The 21,036-nt window shown below is 45.0% G+C and overlaps 5 protein-coding genes across 6 annotated transcripts; 4 read left to right on the top strand and 1 right to left on the bottom strand.

Annotated features, from left to right (window-relative positions):
* The first annotated feature begins 44 nt into the window (after positions 1–44).
* LOC116215947 lies at positions 45–6,814 on the top strand. Its single transcript, XM_031551775.1, has 5 exons — positions 45–546; positions 1,181–1,552; positions 1,672–5,962; positions 6,131–6,241; positions 6,394–6,814. Exons 1-3 carry the CDS (start codon positions 403–405, stop codon positions 5,929–5,931), a joined length of 4,776 nt encoding a protein of 1,591 aa, XP_031407635.1. The 5' UTR covers positions 45–402; the 3' UTR covers positions 5,932–5,962; positions 6,131–6,241; positions 6,394–6,814.
* Positions 6,815–8,094: 1,280 nt separating this feature from the next.
* Positions 8,095–10,780, top strand: LOC116189534 (ubiquitin-conjugating enzyme E2-23 kDa-like). Of its 2 annotated transcripts, none has more exons than XM_031519230.1 (7): positions 8,095–8,249; positions 8,678–8,754; positions 8,926–9,005; positions 9,205–9,319; positions 9,426–9,478; positions 9,677–9,805; positions 10,339–10,780. In XM_031519230.1, the coding sequence occupies exons 2-7, from the start codon at positions 8,711–8,713 to the stop codon at positions 10,467–10,469; spliced, it is 552 nt and encodes a 183-aa protein (XP_031375090.1). In that variant the 5' UTR covers positions 8,095–8,249; positions 8,678–8,710; the 3' UTR covers positions 10,470–10,780. The 2 variants fall into 2 exon arrangements, with proteins under 2 accessions (XP_031375090.1, XP_031375092.1); XM_031519232.1 differs by lacking the exon at positions 8,095–8,249 and adding an exon at positions 8,295–8,442.
* Positions 10,781–10,917: 137 nt separating this feature from the next.
* On the top strand, positions 10,918–13,735 carry LOC116189533 (probable inactive receptor kinase At2g26730). The gene is made up of 2 exons (XM_031519229.1): positions 10,918–12,656; positions 12,941–13,735. The coding sequence occupies exons 1-2, from the start codon at positions 11,339–11,341 to the stop codon at positions 13,501–13,503; spliced, it is 1,881 nt and encodes a 626-aa protein (XP_031375089.1). The 5' UTR covers positions 10,918–11,338; the 3' UTR covers positions 13,504–13,735.
* A 260-nt stretch (positions 13,736–13,995) lies between these two features.
* Positions 13,996–18,299, top strand: LOC116187612 (RNA-dependent RNA polymerase 2). Its single transcript, XM_031516448.1, has 4 exons — positions 13,996–14,589; positions 14,836–16,733; positions 16,895–17,045; positions 17,325–18,299. The coding sequence occupies exons 1-4, from the start codon at positions 14,044–14,046 to the stop codon at positions 18,081–18,083; spliced, it is 3,354 nt and encodes a 1,117-aa protein (XP_031372308.1). The 5' UTR covers positions 13,996–14,043; the 3' UTR covers positions 18,084–18,299.
* An 86-nt stretch (positions 18,300–18,385) lies between these two features.
* Positions 18,386–19,622, bottom strand: LOC116187613 (protein NUCLEAR FUSION DEFECTIVE 2). The gene is made up of 3 exons (XM_031516449.1): positions 19,413–19,622; positions 19,254–19,339; positions 18,386–19,008 (listed from the first exon to the last, which is right to left on the bottom strand). Exons 1-3 carry the CDS (start codon positions 19,485–19,487, stop codon positions 18,591–18,593), a joined length of 579 nt encoding a protein of 192 aa, XP_031372309.1. The 5' UTR covers positions 19,488–19,622; the 3' UTR covers positions 18,386–18,590.
* Between the last annotated feature and the right edge of the window lie 1,414 nt (positions 19,623–21,036).

Genomic DNA, 21,036 nt, shown 5'->3' on the forward strand with positions numbered 1-21,036 from the left:
CCCATCCCGAACTACCTGATCTGCCCTTCCTCTCGGTGAAGTCCGATTTCGTCTCTCCCTTTTGCCCACTCTGTGCGTCTCTCTGATGTTTGATGTCTCCTTCTCTCTCTAATCACCGAACAATCGCTCTCTCTCTCTCTTGATCGCAGCTGAGCATCGAATTCCCGCGGGTTTCGGACGATCCGAGGCTGAATTTAGGGGGTTGCTGGTTTCTGTTGGTGGCTAGGGTTTCGTCGAGGTGGAATTGGTGGCGTTCGAATTGGCAAGGAATTCGGGAGGGTGTTTCTCTTGATAGGTTTGAATCTGATTAGGGTTTCGGGAGGTGCGGTTGTGTGCGAAGGAAAAAAGTGGAGGATTGATGGTAGTCGCGGGGATTGAAGAGATTGGGGGAAATGCAAGGCTATGCATGGGAGGGAAGGTGAGGAGGCGAGTAAGCAGCTCGGGAATCCGCACATGCGGACTGTCCCCCCGCGCCTAGGAGCTCCGCGTGATTCTGACGGTTCCCTGTCTTCTACTGCGTCTTCTTCTCCGAGCTTCTTTTTCAAGGTATCGTCTTCTCTTGATTAGACATACCATTCAGCTTCTGCTCCTACCTTGTCTGGGTTGTTTGCGACATTGTTCCAATTGCTTAAGCTGTTGAGACACCATTCGGGCAAAGATCATCTCTTTATCTTTTTGAGTTGGTTTTTATTGGGTCAATAGAGTGTACAAATTATGATGCGGTGGCGGTGAGACCAATTTGGGGAAGTGTATGGGTTCACTTCATTGGAAACAATTCATACGGCATGAAATATGGCCGGGAGCGGGTCTGCAAGTGGGATTCACGACGTGCGTTGGTTTTTTGGTTGAGGGGGTGGGGGAGGATGGGACTGGATTTTGCATATTCGGTGTGGCAAATTGAGGGGAGCTCTATAAAATTGAGGGAGGAGGGGCCTACTTGGGAAAAGGATTAGGGGCGGGGTTCATAAATAGAATTTCTCCAAACTTTGGGATGTTCCCTGAAAGAGATGGTTTAGTTTCCGACGGGGACTGCGAGTATTAGCCTTATAGATTTTGTCCTCCTATCGGTTCTGTGGTTTGTTAAGAGAGAATCAATGTGAACTGACTTTTGTCCCTTAGAGATTGGATGATTTTTCTCATTAATGTAGGATAATATGATACCAAGCTTCATTTTTTGCAGGACGGACGCAAGATTAGCGTAGGAGACACTGCCCTTTTTAAGCTGCTACAGGAATCACCGCCTTCCATTGGAATAGTTTGTTGGGTAACTGTAACTAAGGACAAGAACTTGAAGTTGGGTGTGAATTGGCTTTACCGTCCCACTGAAGTTAAACTTGGCAAAGGCGTCTTGTTGGATGCTGCGCCAAACGAAATCTTCTACACCTTTAAGAAGAATGAGATTCCTTCTACATTATTACTCCATCCGTGTAAAGTTGCATTTCTTCCCAAAGGTGTTGAGCTTCCATCTGGGATCTCTTCATTTGTTTGTCGTCGGGTATATGACATAGCAAACAGGCAGCTGTGGTGGCTAACTGACAAGGGTTCTTTTAATGTGAGTTTCAGGCATTTTGTTTCCCTATATTTGTGCATTATTTGTATATGTACAAACATATATGTTATGATAGTTGTATATCTTACCTATCGCTAACTTCTTGTTTATCTTCTCCGTAGGAACGTCAACAAGAAGTAGAGCAGCTTTTGTACAAGACGCGAATAGAGATGCATGCCTCTGCGCAACCGAATGGTCGATCTCCGAAACAGATGACTGGTTCAATGTCAACATCACAGTTGAAAACTGGCTCTGAAGGTCTGCAGAATGCTGCGTCCTTGGCATCTCAAGGCAAAGGAAAGAAAAGAGAGCGTGTAGACCAGAGCTCAGATCCTGTGAAACGTGAACGTTTAGCAAAAATGGGAGATGGCGATCCTGGTCGCTATAGTTCAGACAGCTTCTTGAAATCGGAGATTGCTAAAGTAGTAGAGAAGGGACCGCTGGTAGATACAGAAGGTGTTGACAAATTAGTGCATGCAATGCTTATCGAGATAAGTGAGAGGAAAATAGATTTGACTGCCCGAACAATGCTTACAAATGTAATTGTTGGCACAGAGAAGCCAGATTGCCTGAGCAGATTTGTTCAGATAAGGGGCTTGTCTATATTGGATGACTGGCTTCAAGATGTTCATAAAGGAAAGACTGATGATAGCAGTGGGGTCAAGGATAATGATAAATTGGCCGAGGAATTTCTCTTGGTTCTGCTCCGTGCGCTGGACAAACTCCCCGTAAACCTTCCAGCCTTGCAGATGTGCAACATTGGCAAGTCGGTGAATCATTTACGGACACACAAGAACTTGGAAATTCAGAAGAAGGCGCGGAGTCTAGTTGACACATGGAAGAAACGTGTCGAGGCTGAGATGAATATGAATGATGCCAAGATGGGTTCAAATCAGGCTGTCACATGGTCTGCGAGGTCTCGAGTACCTGAGGTTGCTCATGTGAACAGAAACCAAGGTGGTTCCTCAGAAGGTGCCCCTAAGAGCCCCAGTGTCCAGCTTTCTGCTTCCAAAACTGCTCCAGCGAAGCTCCTTCAGGGCGAAACAGCTTCTAGGTCTGCTTCTCCATCTCCGGGGTCGACAAAATCGGCTACTCCTCAGGCCTCAGTGGGTGTTAACTTGAGAGATGGACAGCCCCGCCTCAGCAGCAGCTTGAGCGATATTCCTTCAACAACATCAAGGGATGAAAAGAGCAGCAGTTCTAGCCCGTCTCTCAATAATAGCCAGTCCTGTTCAGGTGACCACACCAGAACTGGTGGTGCCTCTGTGAAGGAAGATGCAAGGAGTTCAAACGCTGCCTCGAACAAGATGCCAAGTTGGTCATCTCGTTCTAGGAAATCGAATGGTTTCGCAGCAGCAGGTGCATCTGCTCGGGAGGCTGGGTCAAGCAGGACTCCTTCCTTGTATCGGAATGCTGCTCCAGATAAAGCATCTCAGTCTGGAGTAACAAATGAGAAGGCAGTTGACGTGCCTCCTGAGGTGAATAGTCACAAATTGATTGTTAAGATTCCAAATAGAAGTCGAAGTCCTGCTCAAAGGGCTATAGGAGGGTCTGTTGAGGAATCCTCTGTGATGAATAGCAGAGCTTCTTCTCCAGTGGTCTTGGATAGGCCTGATCAACTGGATGCTGTTGTAGAAGAGGCAGCTGATGCTTCTCAAGCCAGTGTGTCCTCTGATGCCAATCCGGAATCTTGGCAAGGGAATGATTTTACAGATGCTGATGCACGCGAGGAAGGTGACAGGCCTGTTGATGCCAGTCCCACTGCGGAGCACTCTAAGACTGGCAAAAACACCAAGAAGACGCAGGAAGCGCTGAAAAATACTGTGTCATCACCGAGGAACACGCTGAAGCTGGGTAAAGCGCAGGAGGTTTCTATGAGTTCCATGAAGGCTTTACTTGAGAGTTGTGTTGATTATTCTGAATCCAATGCATCAGTTGCCATTGGAGATGATATGGGAATGAATCTGCTTGCTAGTGTGGCTGCAGGTGAAGTGTTCGAGTCCGGAGTGGCATCTCCAGATGTCAATCCACATGAAAATTCCTTATCTGTGGAACCTTCCTGCAAAGGTAATGATCCTGAAATGAAGCCATCACCTCAAGATAGCCATTCACAAGATGATCGTGCATCTAAAGATGTGGATGAGTCTACTCAGAAAGACCATTCTGAGGTTCGTGTAGTTAATTCCAGCAACGCAGATGGTAAAACCTCACGCTCTGAGGAGCAAGCTGGTGAAGAGCTGGACATGCATATGGAGTCTTCTTGTGTAGATGCGGATCAAGCTGCGGCACTATCTTCTTGGAACAAGGCAAATGATTCAGCCGTAGCTGCTTCTGTTTCTGGGACGGACACAGTTTCTGAAGGTGGGAAAGAGTCCAAAGAGAACGCATTGCTGGAGGAACCGCATTTAGATGGCAAAGTTAAGGTTGACGCCTCAATCTTGCCTGAAGATAGGGTTGTCGATGATAATTTGAATGTGAAGTCTGAAGCAGAATCTGCTGAGGTGGGATCTCTACCTGGCAATGAAGGCAGGACTTCGAACAGAGATTCTGATCAGGGGCAGGTAGAGGCAAAGCCAACTGGAAAGATCCTATGTGAGGCAACCAAGCAAGAACTAAATGCAGCTGATGGGGTTAGGGCAGCGGAGGTTTGTGAAATGGATGGTGTAAACAAACATAAGCAGGATGAGAAACCAGATCCTTCAATAGTTTTGGGCATTCAGACTGTTGCAGGACCTGCGTCAGGCATCGAGAAACATGTAGAAAGTGAGGCAGCCTCTGAGAAAAAGGTTGGTGGAGCTTTTTCCGAGTCATCAACTGACCTTAATTGGCAAGATATGGATGCGAGGGGCAGATCTAGAGGATGTGAAGTCCCAAGCAGCAAAGAAGCCAATGAGACAGCGAAATGCAATTCATCTGGTGCCCATGCTTCTGTTGCAGGGCCTACGGACAGAGACACAAAATTGGAGTTTGACTTGAATGAGGGATTTAGCGCTGAGGATGGGAAATTCGGTGAATCTATTAGCTTCAATTCTCCTGCATCTTCAGCCGCTGCTGTTCCTTTGATTAGCCCATTGCCCATTGCTTCCTCTTCATCATCAGCAAGTCTTTCTGCTCCAATTGCTGTGGCTGCTGCAGCTGCAAAAGGAACATTTGTTCCTCCCGATGATCTACTGAGGGCCAAAGTGGAAATTGGGTGGAAGGGATCAGCGGCCACGAGCGCGTTTCGCCCAGCTGAACCCAGAAAGATCATGGAGATGCCTAGTATTACTGCATACACCACTCATTCTCCCGACATTTCTTCAGGAAGACAGAGTCGTCCTCCATTGGATTTTGACTTGAATGTTCCAGACGAGAGAATCAATGAGGATGCAGCTCCTCAGTGTTCTCCTCTCGAGGTGTCTTCATTGTACAACTCGAGGAGTAACTTTGAGAAGGCCCATCAGGAGATGTTTAGTCCTGCACCGACTCGTAGCTCTGGGGGGCTCGGTCTTGATTTAAACTGTGCCGATGAAGCTCCTACTGAATGTGTGAACTACTCAACAAGCAACAGGCGTAAGCCAGATGCAGGTGCACGTAGAGACTTTGACTTGAACGATGGACCTGTAATTGATGCTGCTGAACCATCAACTTCAGGCCAGCAGCAGCTGAGGAGCAGCGTGCTTGCCCATCAGCAGACTGTTCCCGGGATTCGGGTGAACAGTGCTGAGGTGGGAAATTTCTCAACTTGGTTTCATCCTGTGAGCAGCTATCCGGCTGTAACAGTTCCATCTATCTTGTCTGATAGAGGGGAGCAATCTTTCCCTATTGTTGCTGGTGGGGGCCCACCAAGGATGTTGGGACCTTCTAGCGGTGGTGGTATCCCCTTCAATACTGAGATGTACCGAGGGGCTGTGCTTTCATCTTCTCCAGCCGTGCCTTTTCCATCAGCTCCATTTCAGTACTCCATCTTCCCCTTCGGGACCAGCTTTCCTTTACCATCAGCAAGCCTTTCAGGTAGTCCATCAACGTATGTGGATCCATCATCCGGAGGAAGGCTAGGGATCCCTCCTGTGCATTCGCAGCTTTTGGGACCTGCTGCGGCAGTCACATCCCAATTTTCTCGGCCTTACTTGGTAAGTCTTCCAGATGGCAGTGGAAACAGTGTTCTTGAGAGCAGTAAGAAATGGAGCCGGCAAGGACTGGACCTTAATAGTGGGCCTGGTGGCCATGAACTGGAAGGCCGAGATGAAACATCTTCTCTTGGATTGAGGCAATTGTCTGTTGCTGGCCAGCAAGCCTTACCTGAGGAGCAATCAAGGATGTATCAAGTAAATAGTGGGCTGCTTAAGAGGAAAGAGCCTGAAGGAGGATGGGATGGATACAGACAATCATGGCCGCAGTAAAAGTCTCAATCGTGCTTCCCTTATGATGATTGTAAGTTTCCTATGTCTATCATATTCTATTTCAAGTTGAAGGATAATTTCTTGTGTGCTATATATTGTCCTCCGCCCATTCTTTTGCAAAAATCGAGACTCTTGAATAAAGTGCAATGTGGGAATCAGAAACCTGTCACTCATAGGTTATTATGCCATGTTCTTGTAGGTGGCTTGTTTTTGATGACCTTTCTCACTTTGATGCGGAAGATGAGACACATGTGGAAGAAAGACGGAGGAACATAGACAATCTTTAGAGCTCTCTGTTCTGCAAACTGAGGTGAGGAATTGTTGAGTGTCGGTTGGAAAGCATGTTATGCTAATTTTTGTTGAGTTCGCAGCGACTTTGTTCTCATTGTATTTATTTACTATCTCATTTAGTCATTCGTATGCAATATTAAGGAGGTTCTCCTTTGGTTTTTCCTTTATCAGGTTTTGTGTTTGGGCTAACTCGAGGAGGTCATCATCTAACTTGGATCCGTAGCCGAAGTCAATGTCGTCCAAGCCTAGAAGAGCATCTCAAGGATTCTCTCAAATAAGTTTCCAGACATCTTTCTTGGGGCTGCAGATACACATTTTCCCTTTGTATATATTCTTATACTGATGGAAAGGGGGAAACAAAAGAAGGCATTTGCATTGCTCATACTTAAGGGAAAAAATCGACCCTTTCGTGCTGTTTAATGGAACTGAACTGAAACATCCTTTGCCAATACTTCCCGATGGCAGGAATGTCGGGTTCAAGATGGCATTCTGCAGGATCCTTCCCTGTGGGATCTTTGGTTTCTTTCTAAGTTAATATATCCTTCCGCTGTTTTTAGGTCCTATCGAGGTTGCCTTCACAAGGCACTTGCCTATTCTCTCGTGTGCCCTTTTCTCTCATAACAATGCAAATATTCAGGTGCTTCATTCTGTAGAGCCTGCAGTCTGTCTTCCTTCGTTTGGTTTATCGGAAATCCGAACATTAGTCTTGACATATCTTAGGACTTGAGGCGCATGGCTTCGAGTCTGGACTCAAAAGTAACATATGCTTCCGACATGAAGTTTAGGCGGCTTGCAGGAGTGACGGTGGTGGTGATAGTTTGAAAACCAGAAATGCGCTTGGAGTGGCAGATCGTATGAAAGAAATGTAGCCGCTTTGGAACGTACATCAACGATGTGGTCTGGGCCTCTCAGGATGTCATATAAGTGTACAACTATGGCGCGATACAAACTTGACGAATATATCATATTATCAGAACGGTCCGCTGGGAAAAACGTGCAAAAAACCTAATCAGCTAGTAACTCCTAGTTAGCTAGTAACTTAATTAAAGATAAATTTTTCGAGAAAACTATCAATTTGGTACGTGAGGTTTGCTCAAACATCTGATTTGATATGTAAAGAAATCTTGCCATCAAAATGGTGCATAAAGTTCGATTCTGTCTATCAAAATAGTCCGATGTTAAATTATCATGACGGAAATCTTACGTGGCCTATCACGTGTCTTAATGGTTAGGAGAATTACTAAAGAAAAATCAAATCGAACCAAATGACAATTAATAAAAAAAATCAAGTCGAACCAAATGACAGACAAAAAAAAAAAGGAAAAAAACGAGAAGGGAAGGAGGGAAGGTTGGGGGGAAGGGAAGCTCCACCGGAGCCGCCCCCAGCAAACGACCTCCACCCGTGACGACTGTCGGTGGAGCTCCCCCCTCTCGGTTTTTCTTTTCCTTTTTTTTCTTTGGAAAAATATTAATTTTTTTTACGTGATACATTCGATTTGAGTTTTTTTTATTGATTCTCCTAACGCCGTTAAGACACGTGACATAGCATGTAGGATTTCCGTCATGGCAATTTGGTGCCGAGCTATTTTGATAGACGAAATCGGACTTCACTTACCAATGGCAAAATTTCTTTACGTAATGAATCGGAGGTTTGGACAAATCTCCTGTACCAAATTGATAATTTTCTCAATTTTTTCGGTATTAAAATGAATTGCAGCAATTTCTGGAGAAATAATCGCCCGGACCGGCTCAACCTCTACGTGAACGACGTGGGACCCGCTACGGCTGGGGCTAACGTGAGCCCGACGCACGCAGTAACTCCCCCCTTGCCCGAAAAGTTTATGCCACGTCACCCGCTTTGTTCCTGACACGTGCTCTCTGAAAATGTCTGACAACAATAGTCAGTACTCTCTATCTCCCTTTTACGCCATTTTTCACTCCCATTTCGCGTTCCGATCTCAATTCTCTGTTTGCTCCTCGGCATTTCCGATCAAACTTCTCGGCCGTCTCCGGTTCCAGCTGCCGCCGTAAGATTCACGCAGCTTTATGTCTTCATAATTACCTCGTACTGTTGAAGATCGTTTGATCAGACCATTAGGCTGCTCAATCGTTGTTCTTTTGCGTATTTTTGGAGGCGTGATCTTGCAATAGATCGTCTTCTGATGCTATTTGATTGCTTCCGCGATCGATCTACAAGGAGTAAATTTCTCCATTTGGCTCGTAATTTCCGACACATTATCTCAATCGAGCATCCTCGGGCATTGTTTCTAAGTTCATATCTTCAAATTACTCTCTTCCACTGTTTGTGATATTCTCCGTGTCTATGCATTCCAACTGATACAGTCAGCTCATCGATTTTTCATAATCTAATTATGTTTTTCGTGTGTGGTTTCTTCTTTACTATTGACTGAAGAGAGGAGTGTTACTTCCTTAACTTTGGATTGTCATTTGTCAGGTGTTTGGATTATACAGTTTATGAGCATAAAACATGTCGTCTCCAAGCAAGAGAAGAGAAATGGATGTTATGAAGTTGTAAGTCTGTTGTTCGTTAATCATTCCCGGTCTCGTATTTCCCTGCTTCTGGAACTCTGACCTCTGGCAATAGCCATACGTACTACGGGATGTTTGTAAACTCGAAAAGCTAGCCGTTTGTTGCGTCTTTTACCGTGTCCTGAAGTAAGGGAAACAAATTGTTTAATTCAGGATGATGAGTGACTACAATGTGGAGACAATCAATGATGGGCTCAATGAGTTCAACGTGGAATTCCATGGACCGAAAGAAAGTATAGTATCGATCCTACTTCTCTTTTAGTTTCTCGGTTGATGTCATCTCTCTCCTTTGCTCCCATCCTCCCTTTCTCTCCCTCTCTTTTCATGTTGAGTGTCGGATGATATACGAATCATGTAATTATCTAGGTTCAATTTGGTTCCTGAATCTTATGTCTGTTGCCTTTTTTGATGCCCGTCTTAATGTGGTTTCAGGCCTGTATGAAGGTGGGGTCTGGAAGATCCGTGTCGAGCTCCCAGAATCATATCCCTATAAGTCTCCTTCGATTGGGTTCATCAACAAGATATATCACCCAAATGTTGACGAGATGTGAGCAATCCTGATCCTGCTAAAGTTGGCAATCAGATTCATCCCTTTTCTGTGGAATTTATTAATGACGATAATACTTCCTGTTGAATTTCTGGCCAATTTGCAGGTCTGGATCTGTCTGCTTAGATGTCATCAACCAATCATGGAGTCCTATGTTTGGTGGGTGTTATATTCTTCAGCTTTTCATGGGAAGGGCTATGGTATCTGTTCTCTATGTGACGATTGTTGATATAAATAGGATTTTCCCCTCACTAGTCGTAGTGCTCATAGAAATAGTTAGTTCAGTTCTTGATCTTTCTTACCTACATCAATGGCAACCTCTATGGGTAACTAATTTTTGTTTGGTAATTGGTGCAGATCTTTTAAATGTTTTTGAAGTTTTCCTTCCCCAGCTTTTGCTGTATCCGAATCCATCAGACCCACTTAATGGTGATGCCGCTTCCTTGATGATGAAAGACAAGAAGCAGTATGATTTAAAAGTGAAAGGTGAAGTTTGTTCATGTTTCCTAGTTATCTCTTCAGCCTTCGAATTCTCTCTTGGGAATAACCTGGCCTTCAATAATTAATTGGCATCGAAAAGGTAGTAAGGAATAAGGAGAGTAAATTTATACTTATGAGGGCTTTCCTGTCTTGGGACCATTAGAAGCGGTTATTCAATTCATCATTTTAATTGATAAAGTGGAGCTTTGGTAGTCTGATCATATCATCCCGTTATATTACCAATGAAATGGAAGTGGTGCTGATATATTTGTTTTTTCTGCCTCAATACCGAAAGAGAGGATTGCTTGGACTGGGGCCCCGGCTATTGCTTATGATGGTGTTATAATTGGACATCTCCTTAGAATGTCAGAAGTTGCTTAAACCAGTTAACAAAATTAAGATGGCACCGTAGTTTGTTCACTTTTAGGTACGGTAGGATCATGATCATCTGCTGGAAAATGCTTACCTTCATTTAGATTCGATTATAGATACTGAACGCAATCAACAATTGTTTTGATCATTCTCATTTGTGGGCATAGAGTACTGCGAAAAATATGCAAAGAAGGAGCACATCACCAATCAAGCAGAGGAAGATAGTGATGATGAGGAGATCAGCAGTAAAGGGAGTGAATCGAGTGATGATGAGATACCAGGGCACGTGGATCCGTGACAAAGTAATCAGGGATCATATACTGCAGAATAGCACTCTATAATGGGAGGGTGATCAGAGGAGGAACCATTATTGTATGTCGCCTCTTTCACTCCCTGTTCAGTTTGAGCAACAGATTATTCGATTTGTAAATCGGGAGGTGAAATATTAGCTGTTCATTATAGGAAAGCAGACGGAGAGTTATTAAGTGAAAATTACTGGTTTTGATGGTGGTGATGGGCTCAGGAGGGAGCTCGGGTTCACTTTCTCTAGTGAATCTAGACTATGTTCTTAGTTTTCTCATAAGATAATAAAGTCGCATTCAAATGGTACTACTAAGATTCGCATTTGTTTTCTGTAACACTGGTTTTCCCTTACTTGCTATCGAGATACTATTTGCTAGAAGATTTTTGGGTTTACCAGTTCCAGGTACAACTATTAGACACACAAAAACTTTTCCATTTTGAGACTCTGAGATGATAGTCGTTTGGTAAACCTTTGTAGACTGATTTCCTACCAGATACATAACTGACAGCAATTCGGAACATAAGGTTATCAACATCGAATAATAAAGATGACAGGACAACTACACTAGGACAAGGAACATGACCTTGAACCAGATCAATTCAAAGCTGCCGGCCTCCCAATTTTCATTTTTAAAACAACTTTTTAATTTTTAATAATAAGTAAACAATTAGTTTAGGCTGTTTGGCTTATTCCCAAGCTCCTACTGGCAAATCACTGGCCGCTATGCCTTTGGAACTTCAGCCAAATGGCACTCAAATCTCAACACAGAAACTTCATCAAAACCTTCCTCTCCTTCCCTATTGCCCTGCTTTATCAAACCCATCGAGCCACGGATTTTTCTTGGCCGATTTTCCCGGGAAAGAATGGCTCAGTTGCGCTTTTTCCGGGTATTCTCCGTGCTCTCTATCCTCCTCTTCCTACCGGCAGCAGCATATGCAGTGGATGAAGGGACCAGGAAGTCACTGGTTCAATTCATGAACAAACTTGCCCCACAGAGAGAGCCTGGCTGGGGATGGAACTTGTCTTCTGACCCGTGTGCTGATCTGTGGAAGGGCGTGACCTGCAGTTCTCCATCTCAGACAGTCAAAAAGATCGTTCTCGAAGGCCTGGAGCTTTCGGGAATTCTCGACTGTGATTCCCTCTGCTCAGTGAAAACTATCAGCGTTCTGAGCCTCAATGACAACAATGTGAGCGCAGTCATACCAGAAGAAATAGCAAAATGCAAGCGCTTGACTCACTTGTACCTGAGGAGCAACAAGTTTTCTGGCAAGCTTCCGAAGGGCCTTTCGAGGCTGAATAACCTGAAAAGGCTTGATCTTTCTGGTAACGACTTCACTGGGGAATTGCCAGATTTGGCTAGAATTTCTGGGATGCTCTCGTTCCTGGCTCAGGACAATCGCCTTGAAGGAGGACTGCCGGAATTCGACTTTGCAAACTTTGACGAATTCAACGTCTCCAACAATGAGTTGGTTGGCCCAATTCCTGATGTCCAGGGCCGGTTTGGGGTAGCCAGCTTCTCGGGGAATCCCGGGCTGTGTGGGACTCCGCTCCCAAATGTGTGTCCCCCAGCCGCACCACCGAAGAAGAAAGGCGGGTTTTCGTTGAAACGGTTTCTTGTCTATTCTGGTTACATACTTCTTGGCCTGTTGATCATTGTCCTCCTGGTGGCCTTCAAATTGTCCCGTAGAGCCAAGAGGAAAGAAGACTGTCGCAAGAATGTGAAATCAGGAACGGCATCGGAAGTTAGCAATAGCAGAAGCAATAACAAGTCGAACCGTACTAGTAATTCCAGCACGATAAACACCCGAGGAAACAGATCTGAGTATTCCATAACATCGATGGAGAGTGGAATGACTTCATCTTCGCTTGTGGTTATGGATAACCGGTTGGTTAAAAAGGGTCTGAGGTTCGAGGACTTGCTGAGGGCCCCGGCGGAGCTGCTTGGGAGAGGAAAGCATGGGAGCCTCTACAAAGTCATGCTCGGCGACAGGCTGCTCCTGGCGGTGAAGAGGGTTAGGGATTGGAGGATCTCAAAAGAGGAGTTCAGGAGTAGGATGGAGAAGATTGATCGGGCGAAGCACCCTAAGGTTTTGCCAGCACTCGCGCTTTATTGCTCAAATGAGGAGAAGCTCTTGGTTTATGAGTATCAACCGAGCGGGAGTCTCTTCACCCTTCTTCACGGTAAGTCGGTAGTTACGTTCTCTCTTTCCGGCTAAAGTCAGTTGGTTTCCGTGGGTCTGTCAAAAACTGGGACGGTTTCCCGTTATTCATTTTCAGCTGCATTCCGAATGACCGATTTTTCTATGGCAGCATTGGGAACTCGTCTTCTGGGACAAAAAACATCTTTGGAATATGTTTTGCAAGTGTTTCAATCTCTTAGTTTGATTGAACGCAGGAAGCTTATCGATTCTACTTTTGTTATCGAATGAACTGAAAGAATTTGTGCATCGAATTGTCGGTTTCAGGGAACCGAGACAGCCAAACTTTCGATTGGGGAAGCAGGCTCAGTGTTGCAGTTAGCATTGCAGAGGCCCTTGCTGTCATGCACGAGTCGCTTCTCGTGGATGGTATAGCTCACGGGAACCTGAAATCCACAAACATCCTCTTCGATCGGGACATGGAGCTGTGGATAAGCGAATACGGCTTAATGCCCGTGGACGATCAAGACCCCGCGTATACTCCTAATAACCGGAATTCCAGTGGCAGGAGTGGCATTTTTAGTGCTGACATCTTCGGCTTTGGAGTGATTCTTCTCGAGCTGCTAACGGGGAAGATGGTCCAAAACAACGGGTACGACCTGGCAACTTGGGTCCAGTCGGCGGTCCGAGAGGAGTGGACCGTGGAAGTCTTTGATCCGACCCTGACCTCAGAAGGAGCCAGCGAGGAAAGGATGGTAAACCTGTTACAGGTTGCTCTCAAGTGCATTAATCCCTCTGCCGAGGAAAGGCCGAGCATGAGCCTGGTCGCGGCTATGGTGAGCAAGATCAAAGAGGACGACGAAAGATCCCTGACATGGTCCGAAGCTTGACTTCAAGATATATAATATCGAAATCAATCGATCGATCGATAAATTATCGAATTCTTTGATATACATCAGCAATGGAAGAGTTTTTAACTGGAACTCCGTTCATACTCTTGGCATTTCTATGATTCTTTTTCAAAATAATATTTTATCGGATTACTTTCGTTATAGCAACCGATAAGCTTGACAATGATTATGAATCCATGACATGTTCAGAACACTTCTTTCTTTTTTTTTTCTTGGCAACTTGCGATCTCATCGAAAACAAATACAACATCATTTTTATTTTTTCCACTTCAGATTAGCATTAAAAATGAAATATTTTGGCGGGAAATAGATCTTCGGGGTCCACATATTGCCAGTAATGTCAACGATTTGTTGACCTTGGTCAGTGGGCCCCGCTTCGCGAGTCCGGCTGCCACGTGGCAAAAAGTGCCCCGCCTTCTTCGTTCTTTCTCAGCTTCCCCTTCCAGTTCCCTCCATCCTACTTCACTCACAGAATCCAGTCCCCCACCACCCCCCCCCCCGGCCTCTCTCTCGCCGGCGATGGACGCGACGGAGGCAGCGGCGGAGCGGCCGACCCTACGGATAACGAACATTCCGCAGACGATTACGGCCTCGGACCTCCTGACCTATCTCGAGTCCCAGCTCGGCGCGGGCTCCGTTTTCGCCCTCGAGATCGTCACCGACCACCGGAACTGGAAGCCCCGGGGCTTCGGCCGCGTGCAGTTCTCCACCCTCGAGCTCAAGTCCAAAGCCCAGTCCCTGCCCCTGAGCCTGAAATCCCGGACCTTCGAGCTCTCGGACACCTTCGATGACATCATCCCGAGGCCGGCCCTCGCCCACCACCGCGTGGAGGACAGCAGCGTCGTCCACGTGGGGTTCATGGTGGAGGACGATCGGATTTGCGAGCTCGAGACCTGGAAGGATGTTAGGGTTTGGGTGATGCCGGAGAGGAGGAGGGTTGAGTTTTGGGTCGGGAAGGATGAGGACGGGGTTTGGAAGTACAAGGTCGAGATCATGTTCGAGGATGTCTTGGAGAGTGTTGGGTGCTGTCTGGGCAGCGAGAAGCTCAATGCTCTGCTCCTGAAGGTAAAAAGGCCATACCTTTCTTGCACTTTTCCAGCTTAGACCGTTGAATTAGTCCTTATGGTATAACATGATTGCTTGTGTTCTTAGTTGAGACAAGACGTTGATACAATACAATGCGGGAAGAAACGTCTCGGAGATACGAATGTTTATCTTGTAGTTATTGTCTCTGATGTTGTCCTTCTCTGATCATCTGCATTGAAAGGTAATAAGTAGTGATCGTTTCTTCGGGTTGTTTCTCTTTCATAGTTTAAACATGGGCCGAGAATTTACGAGAGGATCTCTGGACCGGATGTGGCATCGAAATTCAAACCAGACCGGTACCACATCTGCAGAGAGGATTTCGATTTTCTCTGGGTTCGAACGATGGACTTTACTTGTTCCAAGTCAATCGGGCAGTCAAATACCTTTTGCTGGGAGATCAGGGATGGACTACCGGCTTCGGAGATTTTCTCGAGCTTTCCGTACTACAAAGAAGAATTGTTGGATCTTGTCCTAGACGAGGGGGAGGATTTCCACTCCTCATCTGAGACAGTTCCTCTCATGGATTGTGATGAAGGCCCGAAATTAGATTACGAGATAGTTTATCAGCTCAACGTTCTCATCCATACTCAGAAGATTAGTCTAGCAGCTGCTTATGAGCTAATTGATACCCTTCTCCCATTAGATGTCGATACCACCATTTTGGTTCTTCAGAAGCTTCACCGTCTGACGCTCACCTGTTTCAACCCTGTCTCATTGGTGAAGACTCAGTTGCATCTCCTCAGAAGGAACCAGAAAAGCTCGCAGTCATCATCTCACAAAAGGTTAAGTGATCGCGTTATGAACTGCCACAGGGCTCTGATTACTCCGTCAAAGATATATTGCCTTGGGCCTGAACTCGAGTCTTCAAACTATGTGGTGAAGCACTTTGCAGAATATGCTTCTGATTTCCTGAGAGTTTCTTTCGTCGAGGAAGATTGGAGCAAACTTCCTCCTAACACCATTTCTGCGAGCATTAATAATGGTATATTTGCGAAACCATTTAGGACCAGACTATACCACCGGATACTGACTATTCTTCGGGAAGGGATTGTGATCGGAGGGAAAAGGTTTCAGTTCCTGGCTTTCTCAGCCAGTCAACTCAGGTCAAATTCCGTTTGGATGTTTGCTTCCAATGATAATGTGACTGCTGAGCAGATCAGAGAGTGGATGGGCTGCTTTAAGAAGATTCGGAGTGTCTCCAAATGTGCTGCTAGAATGGGTCAACTGTTCAGTTCTTCGTTCCAAACCCTCAGCGTCCCCGTTCAAGATGTTGAGATCATCCCTGATGTTGAAGTCAACAAAGACGGAGTTGACTATTGCTTTTCTGATGGGATTGGAAAGATATCTCTAGCATTTGCCCGGCAAGTTGCTCAGAAGTGCGGGTTAGGTGATACCCCTTCAGCATTTCAGATTCGATATGGGGGCTACAAGGGTGTGATTGCTGTAGATCGTGACTCTTTCAGGAAACTGTCTCTTCGTGCGAGTATGCGCAAGTTTGAATCTGAGAACACCATGCTCAATGTTACCAAGTGGAGCGAGGCGATGCCCTGTTACTTGAATAGGGAGATCATTTCTCTTCTCTCGACCTTAGGAGTTGAGGACGAAGTGTTCTTGGAAATGCAGCAGAAACAGTTGCTTGTGCTAGCAAAAATGCTGACTGACAAGGAGGCAGCTTTGAAGGTCTTGGAGAGTTTAAGTGGCATAGATCGAAGAAACATATTGGTGAAGATGTTGCTTATTGGGTACGAGCCGAGTACCGAGCCTTACCTCTTAATGATGCTTAAAGCACATCATGAGACACAGTTGGCTGATCTGAGAAGTAGATGCCGAATTCATGTCCCAGGTGGTCGGATCCTAATTGGCTGTTTGGATGAGACTGGTCTGCTAGAATATGGCCAAGTCTATGTCCGACTTACCCTCACAAAAGAAGAGCAAGATAGAGGTGAACATAAGTTTTTCAAGAAAATCGACGACATGACCTCTGTAGTCCTTGGGAAGGTTGTAGTAACAAAGAATCCCTGTCTTCACCCTGGAGATATCAGAGTGCTCGAGGCTGTGTACAAAGTGGAGTTAGAGGAGAAGGGTTTGATGGACTGCATCGTCTTTCCCCAGAAAGGAGAAAGGTATAAAGTTGCGCTTCTCACTCAATAATGTTGGAAAATACAAAAATAAAAATAAAAATAAAAATTAAAGAAAAGGATCAATCATTCTGTGCCTCCATTCTGGATCATTTGGCATGTGTTAGATGTATCTTCTCATGGTTCACTGCTTTTAATTCTGGCAGGCCTCATCCAAATGAATGTTCTGGTGGTGATCTTGATGGAGACTTATTTTTTGTAAGTTGGGAGGAGGACCTTGTCCCGACTCATATTGAGACTCCCATGGACTACACTGCAAGGAGACTGCGTATAATGGATCACGATGTGACCCCAGAGGTGATTTCTGTTGAAATGGTTATTATAAGTGTCAAATTTATATTTGCTTTAAAGAGCGACCCCGGGAAAAAATTGCATTTAGATTTTAGATTCCATTTTCTTGTTTTTCCAGAGAATAAAGTCTAGGCTATCATATATATAATATATATATTTTTATCAAAATGCAGATCTTTTAAAGTGCAATATGACTTTTGTTCCGATATTAGCAGAAAAAAACAGGCATTCGCTACCAAAAGTACTTCATTTCTAAGCCTCGACTTTGCTGTATTCTTTTTGCAGGAAATTTACAAGTTCTTCATAAATTACATGATCAATGACACTCTTGGTGCTATCTCCACTGCACATTTGGTTCATGCTGACCGCGAACCTGAGAAAGCCCGGAGCGAGAAATGTCTAGAACTTGCAAACCTGCATTCCATGGCTGTGGACTTTGCCAAGACTGGGGCACCGGCTGAGATGCCTAGGAGTCTGAGGCCGAGAGAGTACCCAGATTTCATGGAGAGGTTTGACAAGCCCATGTACACCTCTGTTGGAGTCTTTGGGAAACTCTACCGGGCCACCCTCGACTCCAAGCCCGATAAGTCGAACTTTCTTTGGTCCTGCCAAGTTGCCGAGGCAAGTTACGACACTGATCTTGAGGTTGACGGGTTTAGGGACTTCCTAGGGGCAGCAGATCGTCACAGGGAAACGTATGCAGAGAAACTAAGTGCCCTGATGCACTTTTACGGCACGAAGAGTGAGGACGAAATCTTGACGGGCAATTTGCGCAACCGAGCAATGTATCTTCAACGAGATAACCGTAAGTTCGGGGACATGAAGGATCGGATGCAGCTGTCCGTGAAGAACCTACATAATGAAGCCAAAGGATGGTTCGAGAACAGCTGCAAGCCAAACGAGAGACAGAAATTGGCCTCGGCGTGGTACCATGTAACTTATCATCCGTCCTATTGTCGGGAAGACTTCAACTTCCTGAGCTTCCCATGGATTGTAGGTGACCTCTTGCTTAATATCAAGGGTGAGAATCAAAGAAAGAGTTAAGACCAGTCGATCTTTGGCAGGAAAGATTGGGAACTTCTGGGATTAAGATTAGAAATAACATGTGAACGTAGATGTTATGACATGGTAATTTCACTTGTATTCTACTGAACTTTGTCTAATTCCTTGTCAGCAAGTAAGCTGTAAGACGGCCGATGTTGTGTTATTGGATACACTTAAGTATATTCATCAATTTGCATTGACATAGTCCATTCATCTTATCGCATATGTGATGCTTGTGTGACTTTGTTTGAGAAAGACTGAATTCTGCTGTCCATCCTTTCTTATCAAACGCACAAGAAAAGGATCAAAACACGCATATTAGATTGCACCAGCAGGGCATCTTGTCGAAACCGAAGAAACTTGGACAATTGAAATGCAACTTTCAGGTTCTCCAAACCACGCTTATAACAGCAAACTTTCACAGAGTCGGATTTAGACACTAATATTGTCATAATCATCATCATCATTTACAGAAAACACAACATCAACTCAGCAAAAGCATAGAAATCACAGATCAAGAGCTGCTCCACCAACTTCACCATCACCACCAACATGAACTTTCCAGAACAGAGCCCCAGCACCGTCGCATTCCCCCTTATCAATCGCAGCGGCCCCAAAAATAGCTCTCAAGGCCCCGCAGATGATTGATGGGTTCGTGGGGTCAGTCTTGGAAGATACCCTGATAATCTTCTGCAGCCCCAACCGCGTCCCATCGACCGCGCACGATGACTCCACCTTGGAGATCTCTGCGATGCGTCGAGTCAGGTCTTTTGGGGACATCTCGATATTCTTACGGAGCGACTGGAAAGAGACCGACGCGTCGATGATGTTTGAACCGAGGATGCTCAGCGCCCTGTTGTTCTCCTCGGAGAACGAGGAGTGAGTCATTGCGCGGCGGAGGAGGCCGATGTCCTCGAACGTGTAACTGTAAGCGCAGAACAAGAAACGAAGAAGCCCATCAGCTGAATTCGAAACAGAAACCAAGAAACATAGACTCAAAAACCAGAATTCTCGCAACTGCCAATGTGCTGAAAATCACAGGAAACAAAACCTCAGCAATCCCAAAAATCTGACAAGGGGCAAATGCAAATTCTTACATTTATGGGCATAAAAATGGTCAGAACGAGTAAAAATCGAAACTTTATGGAGCAAATAAGACAGAGCTCTCACCCGATCTGTTTCTGAAGGGTTACAAGGGCTGCCTCAAAGGGAGATGATGAGGGTTTGAGCCCCTGATCCGCTGCCGCATTTGTTACCTGCGGAAAAGGGTAAGGGAAGAATCTTTCATCAACCCAGTCTCATCAGAGAGAGAGAGAGAGAGAGAGATACCCTGCAGACTGATGGGACGATGGAGAAGGAGAAGCAGACGACGGTGAAGAGAGTCAAGCAGAGGAGCTTCATCATCTTCTTCGGCTTTTCTTCTTTCCACTCACTCCTCTCTGTTTCTGTAACACTGCACTTTCGAGTATCAATCAAGTCTCACATGTATACGCACACACATACTCATGTCAAGAGTCAAGACCTTCTTGGGGAAGTTACTTGAGGGTACATCAAAGGCTCACTAGACTACAGCCCAACCACAGCATGTGGGACCCGCCCTCTTCCTTGACCTCACACCTAGTAATTCGATTGTTTTTCTTCTTCGAAAACATTGGTTCGGTTGGCTTGTGTTTTTTTATTTATGGCTGTTCCTTTTTTACTTGGGCGGGGCTACAAGCCATGGTTGATCTTTGTATGTTCGATCGACAATTTTCTTGTTTTTCCATAAAGAATAACTTGTTTTGTTGTTCTTTGTTGTGGACAAACAAGAGAGGTGATGTGTAGGCCGTTGTATAACATTGTAAATGTCCAATAAGCTGATAACGGCCCATAAAGGCCTCTAGGTCCATCACCAAGCCCAAAAGATTTTCATATATTCTATATGAAATCATTATCTCCGTTATTGGTATATATTGGAGGCTTTCTAAAGTAACTCAAGAGTACACTTTTCCACACACTTTTACTACTCTTTTAGCTTGAGCGTTGGAGGCGGCTCTCGGGCCTTTGTTGCGGGTATGGGACGGTGATCATAGCCGGAGGTTCACTCGATTAAATGAATTGTCATTGAAAAACATTGTTATGCAACAAAAAAGTTCACTTGATTAAAGTAGATGTTGGACGAAAACAAAACTATATTCCATTTCTCAGTATCTATTAAGATAGTGGTGGATCTATTAAAACAATTGTAACGGGGCACTTTTTGGGTCTCGATGCTAACAACCGGGAGCATTCTAGTTGCCTATCCCCCCCATTGTGGGTAGAGGCAATTCCCAGCCCCGTCCCTCTGATCCGGGACGGGGCCGGCTGGACGTCGCTCCATGATAGACGTGGTTGTCACACTCTCTTTCTTCTTTTTAATTTTTCTTTAAGGTAGGGTTGTGTACGGGGTGACTCGGTGCAGATATGAAAAAAAATTTCAGGGATTCGAAGTGGTTGGATTTTTTATTTTAAAAATCATCCCCGAGAACCAAATCCGAAATCAAGAAGAAAATTGACCTTCCACGGATCCAATTTTTTCGGATTGGTTCTCTAGTAACCCGAATACAACAAAGATTTAAAAGAAAAACTCGGTAAAAAAATACAAATAAGATAAATTCTCGATTAACCACACAAAACTTTAACAACAATAACTTTGCAGAGATGATTGAAACTCCATAGACCATAGTAGAATCACTATCACCAAATATAACTAAAGGCCTGTAGGGGTCAAAGCTTTATCAAACACAAAATCATACAAACAATATAAATTCGGGTCGGTTTGGGGCAGATGAGTTTTCACCTTTGAAACTCGAAACCGTATCCAAATCCGAGCTACAAAAAGTAAACTGACCCTAGAATCGAACCGGGTTCTAAAAAACCTAAATATTCGGATAGGTTTGTGTGGGTCGGCTTGAATTTTCGAGTCTTTTGGTTT

The sequence above is a fragment of the Punica granatum genome, chromosome 8 (assembly GCF_007655135.1).
Source record: "Punica granatum isolate Tunisia-2019 chromosome 8, ASM765513v2, whole genome shotgun sequence".
Lineage (NCBI taxonomy): Eukaryota > Viridiplantae > Streptophyta > Magnoliopsida > Myrtales > Lythraceae > Punica > Punica granatum.

Coding starts and splice junctions, on each gene's coding strand:
- LOC116215947 (XM_031551775.1), top strand. CDS start 403: ATGCATGGGAGGGAAGGTGAGGAGGCGAGTAAGCAGCTCGGGAATCCG. Junction 547..1,180: donor CTCCGAGCTTCTTTTTCAAG/GTATCGTCTTCT, acceptor CATTTTTTGCAG/GACGGACGCAAGATTAGCGT. Junction 1,553..1,671: donor CTGACAAGGGTTCTTTTAAT/GTGAGTTTCAGG, acceptor TCTTCTCCGTAG/GAACGTCAACAAGAAGTAGA.
- LOC116189534 (XM_031519230.1), top strand. CDS start 8,711: ATGTCGTCTCCAAGCAAGAGAAGAGAAATGGATGTTATGAAGTT. Junction 8,755..8,925: donor GAAATGGATGTTATGAAGTT/GTAAGTCTGTTG, acceptor TGTTTAATTCAG/GATGATGAGTGACTACAATG. Junction 9,479..9,676: donor ATCATGGAGTCCTATGTTTG/GTGGGTGTTATA, acceptor TAATTGGTGCAG/ATCTTTTAAATGTTTTTGAA.
- LOC116189533 (XM_031519229.1), top strand. CDS start 11,339: ATGGCTCAGTTGCGCTTTTTCCGGGTATTCTCCGTGCTCTCTATCCTC. Junction 12,657..12,940: donor TCTCTTCACCCTTCTTCACG/GTAAGTCGGTAG, acceptor TGTCGGTTTCAG/GGAACCGAGACAGCCAAACT.
- LOC116187612 (XM_031516448.1), top strand. CDS start 14,044: ATGGACGCGACGGAGGCAGCGGCGGAGCGGCCGACCCTACGGATAACG. Junction 14,590..14,835: donor TCAATGCTCTGCTCCTGAAG/GTAAAAAGGCCA, acceptor TCTCTTTCATAG/TTTAAACATGGGCCGAGAAT. Junction 17,046..17,324: donor ATCACGATGTGACCCCAGAG/GTGATTTCTGTT, acceptor TTCTTTTTGCAG/GAAATTTACAAGTTCTTCAT.
- LOC116187613 (XM_031516449.1), bottom strand. CDS start 19,487: ATGATGAAGCTCCTCTGCTTGACTCTCTTCACCGTCGTCTGCTTCTCC. Junction 19,340..19,412: donor TCGTCCCATCAGTCTGCAGG/GTATCTCTCTCT, acceptor CCTTTTCCGCAG/GTAACAAATGCGGCAGCGGA. Junction 19,009..19,253: donor ACCCTTCAGAAACAGATCGG/GTGAGAGCTCTG, acceptor CTGCGCTTACAG/TTACACGTTCGAGGACATCG.